Source organism: Aspergillus terreus, genomic scaffold (assembly GCF_000149615.1).
Source record: "Aspergillus terreus NIH2624 scaffold_9 genomic scaffold, whole genome shotgun sequence".
NCBI classification, from domain to species: domain Eukaryota; kingdom Fungi; phylum Ascomycota; class Eurotiomycetes; order Eurotiales; family Aspergillaceae; genus Aspergillus; species Aspergillus terreus.
Window position 1 is genome coordinate 422,634 of NT_165932.1, and position 24,126 is coordinate 446,759.

Sequence of the window (24,126 nt, forward strand, 5' to 3'; positions counted from 1 at the left end):
AATAGAAAGAGATCCAGACTTAAATAAGGGAGCTCCGGGAGCTCAACTTCTGTTGCTTTGACAAAACCCAGGCCAACGCACTAATAACACCTTTTCGACCAGCCGAGACCAGCTCATCCTTGACCGCTACCCAAGGCTCATGTCTAGAGACTCATCGGCCCTCACTCGGTGCTTCACCCTGCCTTGCAGATGAGGACCATCAATCAATGTCACAAAATAGTCCTTGTATTTCAGGTGCCTTCAGCCCAGCCATTTTTCAGCAGGGCCATGTATGCAAGGGTGGGGGACCACATACCCATAGTCTTGGTACTCGATCTCAAAAAGCCGAATGATATGTGCCAGGCATACATACAGGCCGGCCATGGAAAAACTATCCGCTGCATGAGAGGCTGATGATGCGGTGTGACAGTTTTAAAAAGAGAGATCTGTTACCTGATTGCAGGACATTGCCTTGGGCCCACGGAAAAGGCAAGCTCCCATCTCTGCATCGTTTTGCCTCCTCGGATCCATCTTTCGGGACAGAAGTTATCCGCATCCTCGAATATATTCTCGTCATGATTGGGAAAATAATTACTGCTGTATACCTGTATCTTGTCCAGTTTAGCACTGCGATTCACCTCCAGATCTTGGATACGCAGAACGAAATGGAAGACACACTCCTGCAGGAACATAGATCCCAGCGATTGTCATCCCACTTGCGGGGGTAATGCGTGGGATACTGTACAAAACTCGCGCATTAGGAATATCCCCGCCTTGTTGAATGAATAGACAAAGGGTCCTTACGGCGAGACCACGACCCCTGTCATGCGCAGCGTCTCCTTGATCACGGCTGTCTAGACCCATGTCATCAGTCCACTTTACATAGCCTTCTGCATGCAGCCGGGAAACTCACAAAATACGGCAACCTTTCCAAAACAGACCAAGGTGGGCATTTCTGAGTGTGGTCTGGCCAGCATTCGGCCAACTCTTCCTGTAGTTTGGCCAGGAGCTGCTTATCCCGCATAATGTAATAGGTGGCAACGGTGAGCGTCGTTCCGACAGTATAGGCAGCAGAAAAAAGCATAGTGAAGGTGTCGGACATGATGGCATGGTAACTCAGCAATGGGACCCGACGATCTCTCTCGATAGTGGTTAGTGCTGTAAACAATGGAATGGGGTTTACTTGATCGCCTTTGCTAGGGTCGTCTGCCAAAAGCTTATCCAGAAAACCTTGTAAACCCTACAGGAGGTCGTCAGCATTGCACAAACTCAGAATATGGGGCCACGGACTTCCAGCCGATCGAATAGCACCCGGCTTCGTGGATAGAGAATCCGCAGGCTCCAGGGGCTGAAGTAGTTGGTCAGGCTCCGCAACCAGCTGCAGTGACCCTGCATCCAGAAACCTGCAACCAGAGCATCTACAGCTTTGAGGAAGGGACATCCGAAATCTGCACTTCCCAACGAGTCAAAGGTGAATCCGAATGCGTATTGTGTTGTGATATCAGATGCAAAGCACCGAAGCGCCATGTACATATTGATCGATTGCCCTCGTGATTCTGGCGCATGCAGCAGTTCGCAAAGCCTTTCAGCCTATTGGTCATCAGTGGAAGCTATTTCTAGACTGGGAAAGGAATCAGTCACCTGAGTGATGAGAATCCCCTCATTATTGAGAGTCGCCTTGCGTGAAAACATTTGCAGCATGGGCTTCCTATGTTTCCTGGCTTCTGCGTGGTCCAACGTAGCGAGGGTTCCACCAGGGACAAAGAAAGCATCGTAGAAGTTCGGATCCTTTCGTGTTTCTCTGGAATGGTAGACATTGAAGTATGCATCTGTGCTGGAAAAATGGACCTAACGAAAAGAAACTTTGGGGTCAGAGTAGAGGTGCATCAAGACCCAGATAAAGGGTGGGATATCAAACCTCATTTGGTCCTATTCTTACAGCAGTACCTATCATTGAGATGAGCATATACGTTACGAGTAGGTTCATGCCCATCCCTCACCGTATTTCTTGTGTAGAAACTTGAGGTGGTTGACCACGTCTCCTCTTCGAATCACACTATAGTAGAAGTGATAGAGACTTGTAATAGCCGCCAGCCGAGGTCCTGGTATCGTGGACAGAGGATGAAAAAAAAGACGGTGTATCACAACGCATAGGATCAAGCATATCGAGAATGGGAGAACAATCGTGATAACGGTGACTGGGAAGGCCATGTCGAGCTATCCGTCTCGGAAATGTCGTGTTGGCGAACTAGATCGAAAAATACGCCTAGAGGATATCATGTTCCTTTCAACAGAGCCTGACGCATGTATAGTTTCTGCTTTTTATAAACAGAAAATAGACAAGGCCTGGCCCAAACTACTTGTTATCCAGTCTCGTTCGCACAAGTAAGGAGTCTCTCCGATTCTTGGGTCCCTGGAGTTATGTGGGCTTGTGATGTGATGTGTCGTTTGAAACTACGGTGAGTAAATATCCAGCCACTGTGGATAACAAGACGTCCATAGTATAGATCGTATGTAACCGTGTCGGCATAGAGTGTCGAAGGTAGACGCAAATACCAATGGGGCTTATATATCGTCGTCGACGTCAACTTTCACACCTAAAATCTGCAATCTCAATATTATTGAATCTAGAATATTTCTGTTCCACCCGCGAAACCAATGGCAATCGACCTCAACTTTCTTGCGAGAGTGGAAGCTTTATCCACCCTCATCGCGCAAAATACACCCCGCGTAGCTCGGGATGTTCTACAATCGGGGTCTGGTACCTTGTCGGATAAAGAACAAGCTCGGATTCAGGTCATTGATGCATGTCAGGAGTTGACAGCTCTGTTGACTGAGCCACATGAATGGGTTGCAAACGTTGCATGGGGATATGTTGACAGTGTGGTGCTCTCACTTGTTCTGCAAATGAGAATCCATCATCATGTCCCCCAAGCCCCGGAAGCGATTTCACTCTTACAGCTGAGTGAGAGAACCGGCGGCTCTATAGATCTGATCAGTATTGACGTCCCCGACGCATTGTTCTGGAGTGTACCATACTAACATCCCTCAGAAAGGGTGATGCGGCAATGTGTGAAGCGATTCATTTTTAATGAAGTCGAACCACATGTATACTGCCATAATAGTCGCTCAATACGGCTTTTGAACAATGAATTCTCATCACTTGTTGATTACTTGTAAGTTCCTCAAGATTAAAGCTAAAAGTGAATCTTTCTAAGGTCTAAGGAATAGGACTGATGACGGGTTCACAACCGGAGCTTATCTTTCGCGCAGTCTCGCGCAGTCCAACTTTCAGATACCCGACAATCATCTCCAGGCGGCATTCCAGCTGGCCTTTAGTAGTACGTCAGGATTTCGCATAACTACAGTGCTATACTAATGGGTGATGCAGCTGACAAGACCTTGTACGAGTACTATGACTCTGTAGATATGAGACGAGGGGATCGTTTCGCGACCGCCATGGCTGGACACTACAACACCCCTCTGGACGACCCTATTGAGAGTCTCTACCCCTTCGACACCTTGAAACAAGATACACAGATCGTGGACATCGGAGGCGGCAAAGGGCAGCAATCGATCCGACTGGGAATGAAGTATGCCCGCATGTCCTTCATAGTACAAGACCTTGGCAGCGTTGTGGAAAGCGCGCAGGCCAGTGTGGACATACCCAAATCCGTCGCAGGACGGATCCAATGGCAGGCACATAACATCTTTTCTCCGCAACCGCTTCAGGGCGCCGATGTCTATTTACTGAGCCATGTTATGATGGATCATCCGCTCAGGTAGGAGATGTCTGCCACTTCTGATAATAATCCTAGCTAACAGCTTCTCACTGCTCACAGTGCCTGTGTCACTATGCTTCAGCACGTCGTCAAGGCGATGAAAGCTGATCATTCAAGAATTCTGATCCACGATTTTCTTGATCCCGGGAAGGAAGAATATGTCTCTCAATTCCTGAATGAGCTGGACTTTCACATGATAGCTAGCCTGAACTGCTTCTCAAAGTCCCTCAAAGGCTGGTTAAAGGTGTTTCGCAACGCAGACCCAGCACTTCAGTTGAAGAGAGTATTCAAGGGGTCGAAGAATTCAGTAGTATTTGAGCTTATGCTGGAAGGATGATGGAAAGTATATCTCATAGTCAGAAGATAGCGTGTGTGGGAAATGATGGAGCTGAAAAATATTGTTTGATGCACGTTAATACTATCCTGATGAAGAACCCCGGCAGAGCTCACTGAGCAGGAATGGAAGACGGTGACCGAGAATAACTCACTCTGCTATGGTCTCTCCGTTATTCGCCAGAAGCTAAAAAGCAACAAGGAAGACAATAAAGAGAGGTTTGTTGGTGTGAGCCGAGCATGTTACCCCAGTGAGGCCATCTATCTGTTGGGAGAATGAGGCCACAGGATGTTGACTCTGTCTAAAGCGTTCCATTGTTATTAGACAAACAGAGATGGAACTTTCTAGGTATCTATGCGTACCGTATAAACAAGGAATAGCTAAGGAATAGGAAATTGAGCAGCAGTCAAACTTTAATCAATAAGGAAAAGGCAGTGTGTGGCAGCAGAATAAACCCGTAGCCTAGAGAGGGATCCTACCAAGCTGCAGCCTATGGTTGGTGCAATTGCCTATAGAACCCAAAACAGATCTACAGTGTCTACATGGTTCAAGTCCGTATAAGCATTACATTCAAAGCCCCCTCATCATTCACTCATCGAATAGGAGTTCCAAAGCCGTGGGCCGGTCCTCGGGGCTCCACTGCAAGGCCATGCGGAGCCACCGCAAAAACCCTTCTTTATCTTCCCCTTCCACCTCTTCTCCCAGGCTCTCGAGCGTAATATCTGGAATAGGGGCAACATCTTTCCAGTTCCCCGACTCATCCCAGAAGGCCGAGCTGAGGGGTCTCTGTTCCCGGAATTCGGGGGGGCGGGGGCCCTAGCAGAGCAATCAGCTCTGCCATATGGACCCGATCATCAAATATGCCATCTGGGTTTTTGCCATTGATCAAAGTGCGAGAGCTAACAATATCCCAAGCCTAAGTATACTCTAATATTATTATTTTCAAGACAAGCAAAAAATAGGACAATTCTTAGGTACTTACAACCATGTTCCATATATCCACCTTGTAGTCCCCGCTTGACCTTAAAATCACTTCCGGAGCTCTGTGAACGTTCGACATAATGTCACCATTATGCTTTTCGCCTAATCGAGCTTCCCCGAAATCAGCGAGAATTGGCAGTCCGCCTGGAGAAAGAAAGCCTAAAGACTTATAGATTGTTCGGTCTTTGAGCTTCTTTCGGGGTGTTGGGTTTGCAACTTCACGCTCTTCGAATTGGGAAAGCTGGCTTGTCTCCGGTCCGGGAAGTAGTAAGTTCTTCAGCTGAAGATCTGTGATAACGTTAGGTTTGTGACTTAAGGTCTTCAAAGAAGGTGGTAGGTATATAACCTGTATGGATGACATGGCACTCCGAATGCAGAAAATCTAGAGCGACAAGTAGCTGTCGGATAGCAGGTTTCATAAAATCAAGGGTTTTGTCGTTCCGAGGAGCCATCCTGATTAGAAAGTCTGCAGTCATTCCGAGAGGCTCATGAACAAGACAGATATGACAGCCATGAGGGCTCTGGAGATAAAAATGATCGAGAAGTCTGCGAATAAAGTTTCTCCCGGGATGTTGTGATTTCACTGAATTAATATGCTTGTAAATGTCTAGTTCTCGCTCGAGATCTCGGTTTTGGCCCGTAACATAAACCTTTAGAACCACATATGTCGATGCACTGGTTCGAAGTATACCATTAGAATCTCCACCATTATTAGGGTCATGTTAATCAACTGTACATACACCAAGTCTTTCGCCAGCCAAACTGTGGAGGCGACCCCGTATCCTAGCTTAGCAAGGGTTTGATATCGACCATTAAATACTTCACCCTGGGTGACTGGGTAGTATTTCTCGGGTTGGTAGTTCGGCAGTGTCTCCTCGTCAAGTTCAGCGGACTGGTCCAGCAACTTGACTCCTGAGGTGGGAAACACTCTTGGGGTGCAGGTCCACTGCGCTGACGACATTACTGTTCGACGCGGCACCGCCGTGGGTCTCAGAGAAGACAGTAGGGAAGTTCGGCGACAGCAAGGAGTGGATGGTAGAGACGTAGCAAAACACCTGCGAGGCCCGGTAAGACGAACACTAGTCCAAGCGGCTCGCCCGGCTCGCTTCATGATGAAGTTAGACACAAAGAGAACGCCAAGAGGGATCGGAAGGAGAAGAGAATCCGCTTATTATGCGGCCCCAGGGGGGGAAATACAGCTAAACGGGTATCAGGATTTAGTATACAGGGCTCAGAGCGGCGCCGGAAAAACACCCCAGTAGGGCTTAGAGTGCCAAGATAGTTTCTAAGCCTTGTTACTCAACCTGCTCCACGCATAGCCTACTCTATATAACCCAGCTAGTTATCTACTGAGTGCTAGCTCACGGTAAGGATATCGGCTATAGAGCTTAATGATTTGAAAAGCGTACCTGCCAACCCTTTAACAAGGTTGCTCTTAAAGCCTATATATCTGTTCTCGTCTTACTAGATCATTCACAGGATGCTACTCCCGCAGCTCTTTGCATGAGTTCTAGACTAACAGCACATATTGTCATGCTCTTGGAGAGTCATACGTAGGGCAAAGAAGTTTCTTGTGTCGATATATATCTAGGAACCTAACTGCGTACCCAGATACGTGCATCATCCATACTATGTCCAAGGGCTGAACCCCAGATAAACCCACTAGAAGCACTTCTTCAACCACTGCGTCTGCGAGTTGCAGTATCCCAATAGTCCAGTCAGACCCCATTCAACACCGATGCCACTCTGTTTGTGCCCACCAAACGGCGCTGTAGCCGAAGCATCAAGGTGTGAGTTCACCCAGACCACCCCAGACTCCAATTGGTCTGCAATACGAGTAGCGCGCTCAAAGTCCTTGCTCCAAACAGAGGCACTTAAACCCGTTTCCAGTGCATTAGCCTTTTCGATCACATCCTCCTCATCAGACCACTTCATAACGGGGAGGATAGGGGCAAATGCTTCCTCTTGAACCACACGCGAGGTGTCGGGCGGGTCATCGACGATGGTCGGGTGGATAAAATATCCCTTTGACTCTTTGATCGAGCCGCCAAGGACAGTATGGAGCTTCTCTCTGGAGATAGAATGGAGGAGATCCTCGGCCTTTTCAAACTGCATCTTGTTTTGGACGGGACCGAAGAAAACATCGCCCTCAGTGCCGTCGCCAACCTTGAGAGACTTAACGAATGTCACGAACTTCTCCAAGAACTGGTCGTAGATTTTCTCGTGCACATAGAGTCGCTCTATAATCATGCAGATTTGGGAGCTGCATAAATAGGAGGTAATTCCGACCTAGAGATCACGTTAGTTGTATTCGTGGAATCTGACAGAGCAGGGCTTACTTTAGGGATTATTGCATCCAAATCTACATCGTCACAAATAATCGCCGGGTCATTACCACCCAGTTCAAGTGTCACACGCTTCAGGGTCTTAGAGCAGCTAGCCATGACTCTCCTACCAGTCGCAATCGATCCAGTAAACGAGATCTTATCAATACCAGGGTGCTCAGTCATCATAGGGCCTAGACTATCGTCTCCACTCAGACACTGTACCACACCCGGAGAGAAGAACCGCGTTGCTAGCTCCGCTAACTTCAAGTCGCAGTATGGGGTGAAAGGGGATGGTTTCACAATGACCGTGTTACCAGTATATACGGCAGACACGATCTTCCCGACAGCCAAGAGTACCGGGAAATTCCAAGGTACAATAGCAGCCGCCACTCCTATGGGGGTATAACGTTGAATAACTTTGCAGTCTTCGGTCTCTTCAATAGTGTTTGTAGGAATCTCAATGCTGCTGAGTCCCCGTATCCAGGTGCCCGCCATACGGACCTCAGTGGTAGATTGCGACAGGGGTTTGCCCTGCTCCATGGTGAGAGTCTTCGAGAATCCATCGATATTAGCTTCAATCGCAACAGCATAGGCGTGGAGGGCAGCTCGACGCTCTTCGAAAGAGCTTCTAAACCATGTCTTGAAAGCGGCGCGGGCTGCTTGGACTGCCTTGTCAAGGTCCTCCTGAGTAGCGACGGGGACTGCGGGATTGGGCTCCGCAGTGGCTGGGTTAACACCGCGGCGGGTCATGGCGGTCGAGGTCAATTCATTATTAATGACATTGTGGAATGTCTGCGCGAATGCTAATTAGACTATAGGTTGGAGGTCTGTAAGTTGACTATAAATGTTGTAGAACCTACCGTAAAGTCCAATGGACTATTCTTATCGGAGGTTGCCATTGCAATACTCCTAGCTTCCGAACTGGTTGAATGCGTCGTGAGAAGAATGAGACAAAATGGTGGAGGTAAAATAATGAAGAAAAAAGCGCTAGAGGGTTACGCTTTCAGGCCGCATTGCTATCAGGCAGGCCGCCGACTTTATATACATCCATTCGGCGGCAAGAGTCAGCCCCGGAATCAGCTGCCGTCAGACACTTGATCTAACAATCTCATCCATGGGTCTCTGCAGATCAGAAGCGTGCTTGACCATATCTAGCCACCCGCAGCCGCATATGTACGGAGTACGTCTTAGCATGGAAAACTGAGGAGCAGGGTGGAACGAATGTTGAATTTTAGTTTGGCAACCACGAGTCCGGGATAAATTAGTTTATATCATAGAGTAGCGAACTGAATGCACTGGAGCGACGCGTATCCAGTGAGTGGTATTCGGTGCGAAGAATGTATGTACTTTTCGGTCGACTGCCGGGGCCGTAGCTGACCCCGGCAGTCGTTCATCGTTGCGCCGTAACTTCTTGCCATCGTATCCAGACGTACCAGCGAACAGGAGCAGCTCCTAATGGCTGTGATCTACGTTGGACAGGCAGATATGACGAACGAACGGAGCAGCGGGGTATCTAGCAACAATACAAATAGGCTATTAACCTATAAGTGCACCAGAAAGTAGAAAGGAATCGGCCGGTTCTCATAACAAGCGGTGTCCGACTTAATAATGGCTACCTTGCAAGGAGAGAGTACTATTGGGTATCACGGCCTGGAGACGCAGACCCCTGATGCCGCTAAAATTGCCCAGATTGAACAAGTCAAAATCACCATCAAGAAATTCCTCGATGACATCCAGTTCGATCGGAGCACACCATTCATCAAAGACCGTGGTCTAGAAGCCGCAGTCTGGGACTACTTCTTGAGTTTGTCCATGGGCCAGGATATCGAGAGCAAAGTGCATAAAAGACTCAAGCTCTCCGTTACCCTTATCCACCAGGCATATACTTCACTCCCGTTTGATATCAAAGTCGCCTGTTCCGCTCAAGTTTTGTACATGTTTCTTGTGGATGATATTGCAGAGGACTTTATAGGGGATCTGCAAATCTTTAATCAGAAGTAGGTTGTGATGCCGTCTGTCAGAATATGCCCTAACCAAAACGTCTAGCTTCGTCCTGAACAAAGGCCACCAGCATCCTCTACTTCATCACTTCGACATACATCTCCGCGCGCTCTCTCGCTACTATGGGCCATACTGCCACTCGGCTATCCTGAAGTCGGTCTTCGACTACATCAATGGCCGTATTATCGAGCACAAAATGGAATACTCCTCGTTCCGGTTCCCCACGGATTCTCGCCTGATGCCCATGTTTCTACGCACTAAGGTCGGAGGTGCTGAGATCCTCATCCATATGCTCTGGCCAAAGAAGCTGTTCCCCGAGGAGCAGACTGTAATGCGATACTTCCCTGCCATCGCTGAACTGGTACTGTTCATGACTTTACCAACGATATTCTCTCATATTACAAAGAATTTGTCCTTGATGACGAGAAAGGGAATTTCGTGTCGAACTTCGCTATAACCCATCACATGCAGCACTCTGACGTCTTGAGAAATCTATCAGCGTACACTCCTGAGGTAGGTCTTCCTATGATTGCGTATTCTTACATGTGGTTAATTCTATTTGATACTCCAGGTTTTGCATTGTGCCTACGGGATGTTGGAGGACCACCAGGACCTGCGGAAGTCGGTGGCGCAATTTGTCCAGGGCTGGGTCATGTTGTGTACCGCACATCGACGATACCACCTTGTTGAACTCTTCCAAGAGGAGCAATATTTGCCGCCGTACGACGAGGACTCGTAAGTCACGAAAGGGTATCAGGAAGGGGATCACCGCGGCAATATCAAATGGCAGACCACCCTGCTGGGGTAGGGCTTCCCATATTATCCAGTATAGATGATTGAAACGAGCAGAGACGATTTACCATAGAAATATGTTTTTCTTTGATAGCTGGGGAGGGACCTCAGAAATTGCTGGCATGTTGATTGCGATGAACATGATTACGCTTTGGTGTATCTATTTGCTAATTGTTCTGTAGCTTTAAGCAGTTTATGAATTCCCGGCATCTACAAAGTTCCAATTCTTTGCGAGAACTTCCCGAGCCAAGCTTGTTTCATTCACATTCAGTATAAATGAATTTCTTGACAGTATTCCCTCGTCGATATTGAACATCCAACCTAGAAATGCAGCTGATTGATCAAAATCCAGAGCCTTCTGATGACGCCATAAGCCTGTAGCCTTATATTTAGTGCTTTCAAACTAAGCTCTACTTGCCACGAGTACGGAGTCGAAATGTTACGCTTTGCTCTTTCTGGTATGGACCCCGTTGCATCCAGTAGCAACAGATTGTATACCCAGCGCACAGTAGTTATTGTTCTTTGTCGGAAGCAAAATTGTTTGGCATTCCTATTATGCATACATTGTTGCCCCTGGGGAAAGCAGCAGACCAGATATAAACATATTCCATATTCAGTAGCAAGTGTGGAAGCACACATTCAAAGGTGGTCTTCTTTGCCGTGTAACATACTGGAGCGGTACCCAGTATGTATCAGAGAACGGGTACCTGTTCGCTAAGACAGGGAAGGAGGGAAATATTTGCTTCCAAAAGGAGAGAGTCCAAGAGCAGACCTTCAAGCTGCTTAATAGTTTCTTCCCGTGACCACAATGTCGTTATATTACCAAATTTGAGCTCTGCCAGGCGCTGTAGGTGAACAAGACAGACTGATGTCCACGATACGCTTTTTGCCCATTGAAAAAGCTGCAGAATAACCCCATCCGTATTATGAAAAGTTTGGCCCTCTAGCCCATCCAACAGGACTTTCAGCGGTAGACAAATTGCAGAACATTCGCAGTCGTAGCCGTCATCCGCTTGCTTAGGAAGCAAGGTGGAATTAAATGTATAGTTGTATGGCTCTTGAACATCACCTATTAACGGTTCCAAAGGGTCGGTGGACGAGGTGCTAATAAGAATATCAGAACGGTGATCAGAAGGTGACCCATCTGCTACCCGTGTGTTCTTTTCGTTCGAGGACAATGCTATGGTCGTCAGTATAAATATAGTAATAAACATGGCAATTCTGAAAAGGAGGCAGCATACAAGCAGAAGATCCCGTGGAAGATCTCGTGGAAGACCTTGTAGGAATAGATAAGGATTCAAGAGCACGCCGCACATCACTAGGCATCAGCGTGCGTGTCTGACGAGATCGCCGAGGTCTCTGAGTAATGCTCTCTTCCAGAAGTTCAATTGCCTCTTGCCTGGTTTTATGCTTGCTAAGGATGGCCAGTAAGAAAAGAAGGTGCTTGCTCCACGACTTAGGTGCCATATGCTGCGGCAGCACTTCAGCTACTGGCAATCCCCACTGATGTTGTATTGTCTCCATGCTCGAAAATTTCGCTCGATCTGATTTCTTGAACCTCTCAATAATTGGCCGGATAACTTCTCGGTAACTGATTAATTGGCGGTATTGCTGTAACGAGTCAAACCTGTAGGACCAGAGGTTTAAGCGACAAATATACTCCCAAGAAGTATAGACCAACTCGGCAAATCTGTCATCAACCACGGCGCTGCCGGTAAGAACCTCAGTAAGCAATTCTAACTGCTTTAGCTCGAGGAGGCCACTCAAAGCCTCTTCAAGTCTGTCTCGGATGTCTAGACCTGAATCATCGGTGGTGACGAGGCGGAATAGTTCCATGATGAGACCGGGCAAACGGGAATAGATGAGGACGGTACTAGTGGGAGGAGAAGATAGCTAGTATACCAAGATAAACAATTGAGACGGTCACATAAATCACCATAAAAATGCAAGCAATAGCTCCTAGACCAGGACACCCTAGCTTTTGCAGGCGTCAGAGCGATGAAGGGGCTCTATGTGTCATCCCTCATTGATAAATCGCGCCGTCTATCCTAGTTATAATGCTTTGTGATGACGCATGTCCAGGTAATTTGGCATATTACCAAACCTTTTTTTTTTTTTTTTTTTTGAAATAGTTGAATGAGTGGCATGGACTAATGTGGTTCAACCGAACGGGGCGACAACGACCTGCAACAGAGCTATGCGATCTTCGAATGTGGTCATGATGAAACTTTATACTTAACTTGATCAGATTGTGCGCAGATAGTTATGTATAAATCGACTTGATGAGGTGGTTGCGACATTTGCTTGATAAAGGCTGTTTTCATGCACGGCGCCTAAAAGGGGGAGTTGAGAGATACCAAAGGGAGGCGCCTGCCCTAATTTCGAACCGCTTGGCTGCAGGCTAAGGCGTCACGGAGCAAGCAGACCTCGAACCAAACGACGAAGACGACAGCTACAAGGGATCGTAGGGATAGGGGCAAGGTCTCGTCCTTACCAGTGACGCACGACCTAGGAATGCGGAGAGCATACGGCGAGGTGTCAAAAGGTCTGCCGAGTTTAAGATTGGGGTTCGGATAAATAAGATTCTTCTTCATTCGGCGCAGAGTCTACATAGAACATTGGCTAATCTTCCAGGACAACAAGTCATTCGCTGCAGTTCTGCTTGATGAGATCCGCGGCCCTCTCTGCGACTGCATACAGAGTCGCTTGTATGTTTCCCTGCGGCTCCAGTGGAAAGATACTTGCGTCGACGACCCGCAGATTGCGCGTACCATGCACCCTCAGTTGGTCATCTACAACGCCTCCCATGTCAAGTGGCATCATAGCACAAGTTCCCACTGGGTGGAAGCAAGAGAGTAACCGATCCTGCACTACTTGTTTGGCCGACTCTAAGTCTGTGAGATCCGCTGCGCTGGACTCGGGAAGACAGCATTGGGGCTGCACTACCATCTGAAACGGCTCCGTGTGAACGATCCTCTCAATGTATTGTGTATGTCGAGCAAGCAGTTCCAGATCCATCGGGTGTTCGAGGTAGTTGGGGTCAAAAGTCGGCTTGTCCCTGACGTCCCCTGACTTAATGTGGACTGAACCGCGAGAAAACGGATGGCTGAGCATCGCAACGATGCTGATGTAATTATCCTCAGTTTCGTGCTCAAATATATCTGCCATGGTCATCAGCCCGGGCTTGGTGGCCATCTGGAATGGAAGAAGGATATATTGAATAGTTGATTCTTGGTTGTCAAGGAGCATTTGACGATTGATTTGGGTTTGTTTCTGTCTGCCGGTCTGATGCTGATTCTGGCTATCAGGCAAATATGCCTCCACAAGGCTACGCATCTCATCCATCGGGACTTTGCCTTGATCGTTTACTGGTGGGAGAAATGCAACACTGATCGGAAGTCCCGCTAGAGGACCTGACCTGGTTTTCTCGTAAAGGTTCAGAAAGTCCTGTGCTAAATGCGGATCGCGCATGGCATCTGTAGAAATCTGACCTTTAGCAACTTTGTAGCTGATGGAACTGATACAGTGGTCTTGTAGGTTCTCACCAACCCCAGGCAGGTCGAGCATGACAGGGATATCAAATTGCCGTAACCGCTGCGCATCTCCAATCCCCGAGAGCTCCAGCAGCTGTGGAGAGTGTATACTGCCGGCAGAGAGAACGATCTCACGTCTGGCGGTTGCGGTGCGCTGGACTCCCAGATGATCCGAAATCTGCACCCCAGTCGCCAATAATTCGTTTCTGTTGTTTTTCGTGAGGTGAATCTTCTCAGCGCGTGCCTCAGTCCATACGATCAAATTGGGTCTTTCTGCCGGGCGATAGGAGGTCGCATATCCTCGTACACCGGTGGTTGGATCAACAGATAATTGGCACGTGAAGGAACCCGATTTATTCCCGGAAATAGGGTCATTTTTATCCTGCCAGCCAAGTTCTTCAAATGCTTGATTCCAAGCTTTGTTGAAGGGCCCATAGACTGCTGGGTGTCCGATGGGGACGGGTCCCTGAGAACCGTACTTGCTGGGGTCGGCGTCATGATCCAGGCCCAGGAGGTCCACAGTAGAGGTGGCTGGCTCCTTGTAGGTTTGAAACTTTCGCATATAAGGCGCCATGTGCTCTGCACTCCAGCCTTCGTTTCCTAGGGCAGACCATGCCGCCCAGTCTTGCCGAGATGGGTACACAACCACCGAGAAGTTGAGGGCGGATGAGCCTCCCAGAACTCGTCCTCGAGGCTGAGGGATTTGTCGATCTTTGACATGGGCCTGTGGTTCACTTAGGAAGTCCCAGTCGACGACCGAGTCACCAAATAATGTGGTTACTAGGCCCGGTGTCTCAATGCGAGGGTCCCCTGTTCGATCGGGGCCGGCCTCGATAAGGAGGACGGTTGTTGTAGGGTCCTCGCTTAGGCGAGATGCTACCACCATGCCCCCGATCCCTCCACCGACAACGATGTAATCAAACTGGCTGGACTGAGGTAGTCGCGTCATATTTGAGGAAGCGTGGTCTTCTCTTAGTAATATCCAAGACTAAAAGAACCGAAAGAATCATGCGATCTTAGGTGCACAGTAAGGGGTTTTAAATACTTCACTGGAATGGCTGCGATGTCGTCGAGGGCGGAGCAGTGAGACAAGCTAGATGCCGGCATGTGAGCTACCTACGTCAATGCTGTTTTACCTGCATCGTCTACTATAGACAGAAATTTTCTAACGGGAGTTATTGACGTTATGGGTTTCCCAATAGGGAAACGATTCTACACACGGGAACAAAAGGGAACCGGGTGTCCATCTCCCGTCTGTGGACTTGCTACAAACTCTCTTTATGCGTGTTGAGCTTTTTCCTGGCCTCATCTCCCAACATACACGCGTCGAGGCGGTGCAAAACTCGACCGTAAATAGGGGACATTTATGTACGTAACTATACTGTGAATGGACAGAAGTTACGACAGACTACGACTCTCCTACAAGTTGCAAGGAGACTTTGAAGTGGGGATGGCTGTTATAAGGCTTGTCATCTTTATGTGCACTGAGCAGCGAGCCATATAAATACTGCAATAGGTGGACACATTCACCCGAAACAAATCCATCCTGCTATACATTTGTGTTTCCAATGAACGACTCGCGATTATGGCAAACCATGAAAATTTCAAGAGTGTTCTGGAGGTCCTGGCCAATGAGATACAGGAGGATCTCTCCGAACGAAAAGCACCAAGTGCAATAAGAGATCGACTCCAACAAGTATGTTTGAAAAAAAAAAAAAAAAAAAAAAAAGCAGACTACGCAGCTTTCGTTGCTAACTTAGGCATAACAGTGCCTGCTTGCAAATACCAAAGATGGGAAACTCAACAGAGGGCTCACCGTAGTTGACACAGGCTGTACCTTATTACAACGACCTCCGACCCCTGCAGAGTTTCAAGACCTGAGCATACTCGGGTGGATGGTGGAAATGTTCCAGGCCTCGTACCTGGTATCAGACGACATTATGGATAATTCAGAGTATCGAAGAGGAAAGCTTTGCTGGTATCGTCGGGATGAGGTTGGTTTGACCGCCATCAATGACGCGGCCTTCCTCAAGTCATTGATGTTTAGTCTCCTTAAAAAACATTTTCAACATCACGCGGAATACGTCGGCATCCTTGAGCTTCTTAATGAAGCAAGTCACCGGACGGAATTGGGACAACTTAGCGACGCAGACATGGCAGTTAAAGCCCGTGGTCTGGATCAAATGACTGTGGAGGCATATTCGTTCATCGCCAGAAACAAGACCGCTTTCTACAGTTTTTATTTACCAATTGCACTGGCCCTGCACTATCTCCGGCTAGCAAACGAGAGCAACCTGAAGCAAGTCAAGACCATCATGCTTCCAATGGGCGAATACTTCCAGGTCCAGGATGACTACCTAGACTGTTTTGGGGATCCATCGGTGACTGGAAAAGTCGGTACCGATATAGAGGACCATAAATGCACCTGGCTTATTGTTCGAGCTCTTACGCTCTGCAGTGCCGAGCAACGGCAAGTCCTGGATTTTTCTTATGGCAGGCAGGGCCCTGTACATGATACTGCTGTTCGAACCATATTTCATGATCTTGGCCTCGAAAAGCTCTACCGAGAATACGAAGAAGAAATGGTCCATGAATCACAGAAGGCTATAGATCGACTTAGCGAGCAGAATGGGCTGAAGGACGTCTTTCAGGGCGCGCTTGAGAAGATTGCACGACGGGACAAATGAGCAGCAGATGGTATCTTCTCTTGTTAGAGTCACATTCAATACTTGACGTAAAGCGAGTGATTGTATTGGGGTTACCTCACAATGCATGTAGCCCAACGTGATACCTGCACCGACATTACCGTAGATTATGAAAAGTGCATATTGTTGTATATAGTTATCAACATAAGACACTGAGTTGATTTCACAATCCTGACTTCTGTTGGCATCCCTCCCTATTTGGGCAAGTGGAGACATTGACTTGATCTACATTCCTTCTCGCCATCCATGACTTCCAATGGAGTAGGAGATCTTCAAACAAGCCTTCTGAGGCTGATCGCTACTATATACCAATGGTAAATATACCGCGTGATGTAATCTAGAGGCCTAAACAATAAGCTATCTCCTTCAGGCTCTATGCAGGTATTATCTGGTTCCATGGAAGTAAGATGTAGTTGGAGGGTGGCGATCCTGCTATAAACATACGAAATCGAATATGCATATGGCCTCATTGTTTCTTCACTTGTCTTTCTGCAGATTTGTGCTACACAATGAGTCGATAAATAAGAAAATATTACGAACTCGAGACACTTTTTGCCTAGATGAAATCATCCAAGCAATATTTGTCGCATCCTTCAAGGTTATAAATCCTCCACTACCTTGGGGACTCACTCGACCGCAAATTTGTGAAGGCGCTGTTATCTATCAGATTATTCCAACCAAAAGAAAGACATGGCCGAAGAAGATAACTACATTTTGGGACGAGGCATGGCTGCCTCTATCGGGTTTGTATCCCTTTTTCTCTTCTATATTTCGCAAGTTCAGAAACAGCTTACCAGAATCAGATTGGATGCCCAGCATCTGCTTTGGAAACTCCATACTGGCTATGAGCTTCACCCGCAGATCCCGGTGACAAGCGACATGAAAATAGCGGAAGTTGGATGTGGGACAGCGTATGTATTCCTTCTCTATCAAAACCTCTCCCAGTCTGCTTCATCACTAACGTCTAGGAGGATGTGGCTATTTGACGTTGCAAGACAGCTTCCTCCAACAGTCCAACTGCATGGCTTCGACATATCCAACAGCCAATTTCCTCCAAAGGAGCTATGGCCCAAGAACGTGACGCTGGGCCTGCTAGACTCCTTAGTAGACCCTCCGACGTCGCTAGCTGGTCAATACGATGTGGTCCATCTGGGAATGTGGGCGGGTAACCTGTCTGGAAGTGATGCGTCGTCATTGATTCTCCATGTGAAGCGTCTCTTGAGTGAGTATAGCTGGGCTTTCTCATAATGGCCTCTTTGCCAAAGCTGACTATCGCACTCCTAGAGCCTGGTGGGTATATCCAATGGGAGGACGCGGACGTAGTACACCAGTTCGTCAAAGGCGTCAAGGCAGAAGAGTTTGAGCGCCGCATGGATGAGTTGTTCAAAAGTCTTAGCCTTGACTACAGGTGAGTATACTCTGTCTGGATAACTACGTAGCAGAATCCACAATACTGAGATATGCTTATGTAGCTGGGTATCTGATCTACCCAACCGCCTCCGACAAGACGACGACCTACACGTCCTTGATTTGCAGTGTAGCCGTTTCCAACCGGCCCTGGTACAACTGTGCACAAACACCTACCTTATGGCCCTTCGAGAGATGCTTCAGGGCGTGAAAAGAAGGCTAGCTCAAGGCTTGCTGCTTTCGATTAGTGAGCTTGAGCTTTGGGGAAACACGGATGGAATTATTTATAACTGGACCCCAATTTCACTAGTAGCACAAATGGGGCAGTGAGGACGCGCTTTTCCTGGCCTTGTGTGCTTGAACTATCCAGAATGCCAACGTTTAGTGTTCTGCATTTATTTCTGTCTCTTTGTTTAGCCTGGACACCAGCAGGTCTATGTAGCAATTGATTCCGGTCGCGATCAAAACTAGCTCATATCAATTCCCACTCAATTTTCAAGATTATATAGGATGAAGTGCCTGCTTTGAAATCGTTCGAGCTGGGAAAGATGGGGGCGTATGGAAGTGAAGCGGATGCGGATGAGGTGGACTTTCAACGGTCGTTTTTGGGGTCCAATTATCCGGATTTGTATAGGATTAAGAGATGAGAGATCCATTAGGACTGTTTATTGTTCGCAAGGGAGTGGGAAGTGAAGAGTAGGACGATGGACTTTTTCAGGTCTGATAGTTGTTATTCCTGTGCGTGAAGTCCTCCACCTGCGTGACATCTTCAGCAAACGTAGCCCCATCCTCTCTCGCGATCTGGATCTTCATCTCCGGATTCATCGCTAAACACATTCTGCCCAATCCCCTCGGCAGTGGTCCGGTACTCGCATACATTAACACCAATTTCTTTGATGAGAAAAGAAGAAAGATTGGTCGGAAGTGAGCAGCAATGGTTTGTTGGCAGGGACTTGATACGATGATGGCGACGAGTGTGCTGCTTAACCAGCTAAACCTCATGCTTTTAATAAGACTACAAACAAAGCAAAATACCAATGTCGAAGTGCATGAGCGTGTTCTCAGTGTCAAGCCGATGACCGTGTCCACATGTAGGGATTGATCAGTCGAGGGATGATTCCATCTTTGTCCTCCACACTTCAGTAGATAAAGGAAGCGTGATGATTGTTCATTGTTCCTCCTGCAACACAGCCCTGCTACTATATCTAGTTATTGGAGATATAAGACAATATAGGAGGCCTATTGCGGAAATATTGTTCTTGCTTCTTTGTTGAGGGTGTTTTCAGTGCAGTATAACTAGCTGTTCTTTCCTCCATATAATCTTAGCTCATGAACTTATATATCAAGAGTTAATTGAATTTACCAATATCGAAGAGCCGCAGATTGTGTAACCATGAAGATCTCCATGTTTACTATTCTTTGGGCCGCCAAGTAAGTGCATCAAAATAATTGAATACAGTGGAGGCAGGGGTTACTGATCGATCTAACAGCGCTGCAATTGTACGTGGCTGCAAATGCATGAACTACGATCATACTCCAAACGTCGAGAAAACACAGTACTGCTGCAGTCTCCTAATCGGTATCGGGATGATTGGCGATGATGCAAGTGCCAAGATCTTGATATAGCTCATGAGAAATGCTAATGGCTAGTGCACAGTGCCCTGCGAGTGAAATAAGCCCTTGGATGACTGCATTTGCGAGTTGCTGTTATGTGGCACACACATGCAGTGACTGCAAGCATGGATGTAACAAGAAGCGGAAGAGATGGGAGCTCCTGGACAATTCAACAGATCTCGATGATTCGCCGGATGTTGGCGATTTAGCGGACGTTGAGTAATGCTGTATGGAATGACACGGTGTTCAAGGAGTCTATCGGGTATTCTTTTGTTAGGATTCGTTCAACATTGATCTTATGTTGCCTTATTTAGCCTTGCATAGTTCAACTGATAGGAGAGTTTGGTAGTATACAGGTTCTGAGAAGAACAAATCACAGCGCATACTCATTGATAACTTCTAGAGAGCAGCAATCAGTCCTTGGGAGGCCGATTGGCATTGATGTCGTTTAGAATCTGCCCTGCGCCAGCCTTGACCAGTCTGGCCGCGAGTTCTTCTCCGAACGCCGCCGCTTCATCATCCGTCCCGACTTTCGAAGTGATACTGTCCTCGACGCACTGCGTGCCATCCAAACTGACGACAATACTGTGCATCCTCAAATCCCCAGAAGACAGCCACTCCGTTTCCACCCCAATGGGCACACTGCACCCACCCTCTAGCGTCTTCATAAGCGACCGCTCAGCGAGACACGCAAGAGTAGATTTCCTATCAGCCAGCTGACCCAGCAATTCCAGCATCTGCGCATCTCCCTTCCGAATCTCCAACCCCAGTGCACCCTGCCCGACAGCATGCAGAATACCACCGTCCCTGGAACCCAGGTACTGGTTGATGCGATACTGGAGACCCACGCGCTCGAGACCCGCCGCAGACATGATCATGCATGTGTACTCGCTCTCCGGATCGTCCACCTTCGCAAGACGCGTCTCCACATTGCCGCGGAGATTGGCAAACCGCAGATGCGGGTACAGACGGCGGAGCTGCGCCGAGCGGCGGACGGACGAGGTGCCCACCACCGCGCCCGCGGGGAGGCTCTGCAAGCTGGTGTACGGCAGACTGGCCTTTACGATCAGCGCGTCCCGCGGGTCATCCCGCGGCGGGATCGCGGCGAGCTGGCAGGTGTCGGGGAGAGTTGTCGGCATGTCTGGTGCTGTCAGCTGGTCTGCGATTCGGAGTGATGGCAGTGACAGGAAGAGGGACAGAATTCACCTTTCAGACAATGCACAATGACATCGAGTTCGCCGGATGTGAGCTTCTCCTCCAGCTCAGTCGTCCACAGGTTCTTGGCGCCAAAGTTGTACAGCGCTGTTTGCTTGTCGCGATCGCCCAGTGTGCGGAGCGCGACAATCTCATACGATCGGTCCGGGGCTACCTTTTGCAGGCTATCCCGGATACCCTCCGCCTGGACCATGGCCAGATTGGATCGTCGAGTGCCGATCCGGAGCGGAGGCTGCGGCGTGGGAGAGGTATCCACCATGTTCTCGAGGTGAAGAGGTTAAAGAGAAGAAAGGAGGAGAGAAAGGTGCAAAAATGGAACGTACTGTCCAACAACCCACAAAGCGAACGGCCCGGCTTAAGACATCCACATCCGGCGCTAAACGATTGTAACGCTTACGGAGGAGCGTCAAAGCGATTTACTGTAGTGCTCCATCCAGAACTTCGGCGGGTCCGGCGGCCTTACCCGACAGCTAGTATTAGTGTACCGAAATTACCTGAGGTGGAAGATGGAAGATATTCACAGTAACGTATCATCTGCTATTTACTTTGTCTGGATGGCGAGTATACCACTATTCTCCTCGAGGGCGTACTATTCTAGAGATTGAGTCTAACGAGGATGGACAAGCCGGTGTTACTAGCTGGATTTACTGCCTCATCCAAGGAAATCAGCTATGCAAAAGATGCCCCCGTAATCCACCGTAGCATGACATCAAACGCAACATCAGGCCGATCTTGAGGAAGCTGTGAATATCAAACATTAGTGTCTACCCAAGAACCGAGGTTAAAGATATGTCATACCAGATGGCCGGCCCCGTCCACTGTAACAAGAGCAAACCGCGACGCCTTCTCGCGGCTATCCATATGGCTTCGGACTTCTTTGGTGGTGCCGACAGTCTCATCGTGGCCGGTTACGTTTGAAGTCCAAGGTCGAAGAGGCTGTGCCGTGAACTCCACCTGACCTTTCCAGGGCAGCGAGTTAGCCCATCTCAGGGCTCCGGCTGTGTTACAAGCGAGATCGAGGTTCCCTTGATAGGCCAAATAATCTATCCCTTGGGAAAGCAGGGCCACGATCAGATCAGATGAAGAGGTCATGCCCTCGGCCGTGGTGTCAAAGGCTTGAACTATAGCTTCCGACTCGAAGCTATATTTCTTAACCTCCTTGGGCGGTGCGATGGCGTTCCATACGGCTGGAGTGTTCAGGTACTGTTCAATGCGGGTTACCTGGATATAGCACATCTCATCAAGCTCGCATGGGGCCGTGACTATTATGGAAGCATGTTAGAAATTCAGCACTCTGGCTGTCAGGTCGACGTCTTACTGTCGAAGCGGTTGCGGCCGCCCTTTCCCACTTCATTTTCAAAAAACCCCATCACGGTCTCGTAGCAGACAGAGCTCGCGGCTTGGCAGATAGCAGGATCCGGATGTTGATTGCAGGTCTCGGCGACGTCCATACACCGCGGCATGTTCTCGGCCATGATGTCGCATCGGGTTTTGTTGAACACTGGCGTGGGAACACCGGGGTTCGTGGTGCAGAGGGTCTCCCAGTACCCGTATATTGTGTCTTTAGGGGACATGAAGCCATTGCCTACGAGGCACGATTGCAGGTTGACCTGGGGCTCTGTGGGATATAGCTCGTTCTGGCGCAGGATCTCGGCCGCAAGGTACGGGATGTATTGTCCCTGCGTACGTTAGGCTAGAATATGCGACAAGAAGACAGCACCTGCTCACCGCATATGATTCGCCTGCAAGATGGACAGGAGATGAACGCTTCTGCGGGAAGACCTCGGACACAAACAGCTGCAGGAAACGATGCATGTCTATCCCGGCCTCCGCGGAGTCCACTGGAAGCGCATGACCCTCATCAATATAGGAAAACCCAACATCAACAGGCTGGTCGACAAAAAGCAAGGAGGAGTTCCGGGACCAAGCCCAGGGATTGTGCACAGTGCCATTGCCGTGCTCATTGATCAAGCAGGGACCGACCTCCTGGAACAGACCCAGCATGCTTGAGGCGCCCGGCCCACCAGTCATCCAGAGGGTGAGTGGGTCATTAACTGGATCGTTCTGGCTCTCGAAATACCAGAAGAACAGATGTTTGGGTCCGATGTCCAGCCATCCGGTGTACTGGGCAGAACCTGCGGCACAGACTGTCTCATCCTGTTGGCGGATGCGGACCGAATAAGCAGGCGAATATGAGCTCCGAAATGTTGTTAGAGGCTCTTCTGTCCGTAGAACAGTCTGTGTGGTGGCGTAGGCTACGCCAAATAACCCAGCACACCAGAGGATCTGCATTGTGGACGGGACAGAGGGACTTTGTGCTGGAAACGAGAGATGTTTGTTGTTGTGGCGGTCGTTCTTATATTGCTGGCGGTCTAGACAGTCATGTTACATCGCGCGAGACGCGAATGACAGTGATCCACTTTTGGATGACACACGTTACCTTGTTCTGTGTTCTTTGTTCGATATAAGCACTAACGATTTCGGATCGTTTTAGGCTGCTTCTTAGTTCCATTCGCGATTGCCTAGCTGTAGGCTTCCAACAATACCAGATTACCAGGTGGAAAGCTTGAAACAACCCGAGTTAAATTGTAGAGGTTTGTTCTGGTCATCTCGGAGGCACATATACTGGCGGAATATGGGTTGTCCTATTGGCTGTCTTTCCTTACTGGCTTATAATCCTTATAATCTGAGCAAGGTGCTGTTCGAAGCAGTATTTGGCACTTACATCGGATGTGCTGAGGCCCATCGTGCAGCAAAAGATATCCTTGTAGATGCCGGCTCTGATCGATTTGATCTTCCACCACCGCCCTCCTCGTCGGGGTTCCAATCGTGACGGCTCGACCTTGGATCTCGCCTTCCTTGATGGCTGATGGCATACCCAGAACGCCAGTAAGACCGGCCGTCGTGATCAGATTGCGTCCACAAGAATGTCCCAATACCGGAAGAGTGCCATATCTAAGTAGTCAGTGCTGGCACCAAGAGGTACATGTTGAATAAACATACTCCACGTTAGTTAATCGCAACGGCTCTAGAAGCCTTAATATTCGCTCCATTCTCCGGACCATATAATGCTTCCAACGCAGTTGGGAAATCATCCACTCCCCTCTCTACCCGAAGTCCATACTGCTCGAGGAAGTTGCTCAATGTGTTGTGTTTAATTTCGGGATGATCATGGAACTTGATACATCGTCAAATTAAAATTATGACGGTGTTATCAATAGGAATGGATAAGATAGCATACGTCTAGATTGTTAGTTCGGAGTTTTCGTCGGCGTTTCCAACAGCTTCGTCGGCCACCTTTTGAGATCATGGATTTGCCAATTTTCTTAGAGTTATTTGTTAACAGGAATCTTCCTCCAGTTGACACACCCCCTGATTAAGACAGATGAGCACATGTTTATACGTTTTCGTCCCTTCAGTTTCGAGGGGCGGAAATGCATATTGTTCCTTTCTCGG

The 24,126-nt window shown here is 48.5% G+C and overlaps 10 protein-coding genes across 10 annotated transcripts; 4 read left to right on the top strand and 6 right to left on the bottom strand.

Moving 5' to 3' along the window:
• Positions 1-3,127: 3,127 nt before the first annotated feature.
• On the top strand, positions 3,128-4,098 carry ATEG_06397 (uncharacterized protein; the record flags this gene model as incomplete). Its single annotated transcript, XM_001215575.1, has 3 exons — positions 3,128-3,155; positions 3,371-3,761; positions 3,822-4,098. 3 exons carry the CDS (start codon positions 3,128-3,130, stop codon positions 4,096-4,098), a joined length of 696 nt encoding a protein of 231 aa, XP_001215575.1.
• A 585-nt stretch (positions 4,099-4,683) lies between these two features.
• On the bottom strand, positions 4,684-5,155 carry ATEG_06398 (uncharacterized protein; the record flags this gene model as incomplete). The annotated part of the gene is made up of 2 exons (XM_001215576.1): positions 4,684-4,911; positions 5,078-5,155. The coding sequence occupies 2 exons, from the start codon at positions 5,153-5,155 to the stop codon at positions 4,684-4,686; spliced, it is 306 nt and encodes a 101-aa protein (XP_001215576.1).
• A 1,583-nt stretch (positions 5,156-6,738) lies between these two features.
• ATEG_06399 (aldehyde dehydrogenase family protein) lies at positions 6,739-8,153 on the bottom strand (the record flags this gene model as incomplete). The annotated part of the gene is made up of 2 exons (XM_001215577.1): positions 6,739-7,365; positions 7,416-8,153. 2 exons carry the CDS (start codon positions 8,151-8,153, stop codon positions 6,739-6,741), a joined length of 1,365 nt encoding a protein of 454 aa, XP_001215577.1.
• Positions 8,154-9,011: 858 nt separating this feature from the next.
• Positions 9,012-10,143, top strand: ATEG_06400 (uncharacterized protein; the record flags this gene model as incomplete). The annotated part of the gene is made up of 3 exons (XM_001215578.1): positions 9,012-9,400; positions 9,450-9,765; positions 9,976-10,143. 3 exons carry the CDS (start codon positions 9,012-9,014, stop codon positions 10,141-10,143), a joined length of 873 nt encoding a protein of 290 aa, XP_001215578.1.
• Positions 10,144-10,888: 745 nt separating this feature from the next.
• Positions 10,889-12,032, bottom strand: ATEG_06401 (uncharacterized protein; the record flags this gene model as incomplete). Its single annotated transcript, XM_001215579.1, has 2 exons — positions 10,889-11,376; positions 11,438-12,032. The coding sequence occupies 2 exons, from the start codon at positions 12,030-12,032 to the stop codon at positions 10,889-10,891; spliced, it is 1,083 nt and encodes a 360-aa protein (XP_001215579.1).
• An 807-nt stretch (positions 12,033-12,839) lies between these two features.
• On the bottom strand, positions 12,840-14,678 carry ATEG_06402 (GMC family oxidoreductase; the record flags this gene model as incomplete). Its single annotated transcript, XM_001215580.1, has 1 exon — positions 12,840-14,678. One exon carries the CDS (start codon positions 14,676-14,678, stop codon positions 12,840-12,842), a length of 1,839 nt encoding a protein of 612 aa, XP_001215580.1.
• Positions 14,679-15,314: 636 nt separating this feature from the next.
• Positions 15,315-16,416, top strand: ATEG_06403 (FPP/GGPP synthase family protein; the record flags this gene model as incomplete). Its single annotated transcript, XM_001215581.1, has 2 exons — positions 15,315-15,425; positions 15,499-16,416. 2 exons carry the CDS (start codon positions 15,315-15,317, stop codon positions 16,414-16,416), a joined length of 1,029 nt encoding a protein of 342 aa, XP_001215581.1.
• Positions 16,417-17,124: 708 nt separating this feature from the next.
• ATEG_06404 (uncharacterized protein) lies at positions 17,125-18,171 on the top strand (the record flags this gene model as incomplete). Its single annotated transcript, XM_001215582.1, has 4 exons — positions 17,125-17,177; positions 17,403-17,656; positions 17,719-17,842; positions 17,907-18,171. 4 exons carry the CDS (start codon positions 17,125-17,127, stop codon positions 18,169-18,171), a joined length of 696 nt encoding a protein of 231 aa, XP_001215582.1.
• A 1,697-nt stretch (positions 18,172-19,868) lies between these two features.
• Positions 19,869-20,929, bottom strand: ATEG_06405 (porphobilinogen deaminase; the record flags this gene model as incomplete). Its single annotated transcript, XM_001215583.1, has 2 exons — positions 19,869-20,614; positions 20,662-20,929. 2 exons carry the CDS (start codon positions 20,927-20,929, stop codon positions 19,869-19,871), a joined length of 1,014 nt encoding a protein of 337 aa, XP_001215583.1.
• A 410-nt stretch (positions 20,930-21,339) lies between these two features.
• Positions 21,340-22,962, bottom strand: cp8 (putative carboxypeptidase Y; the record flags this gene model as incomplete). Its single annotated transcript, XM_001215584.1, has 4 exons — positions 21,340-21,411; positions 21,469-21,932; positions 21,989-22,349; positions 22,399-22,962. The coding sequence occupies 4 exons, from the start codon at positions 22,960-22,962 to the stop codon at positions 21,340-21,342; spliced, it is 1,461 nt and encodes a 486-aa protein (XP_001215584.1).
• Positions 22,963-24,126: the final 1,164 nt, after the last annotated feature.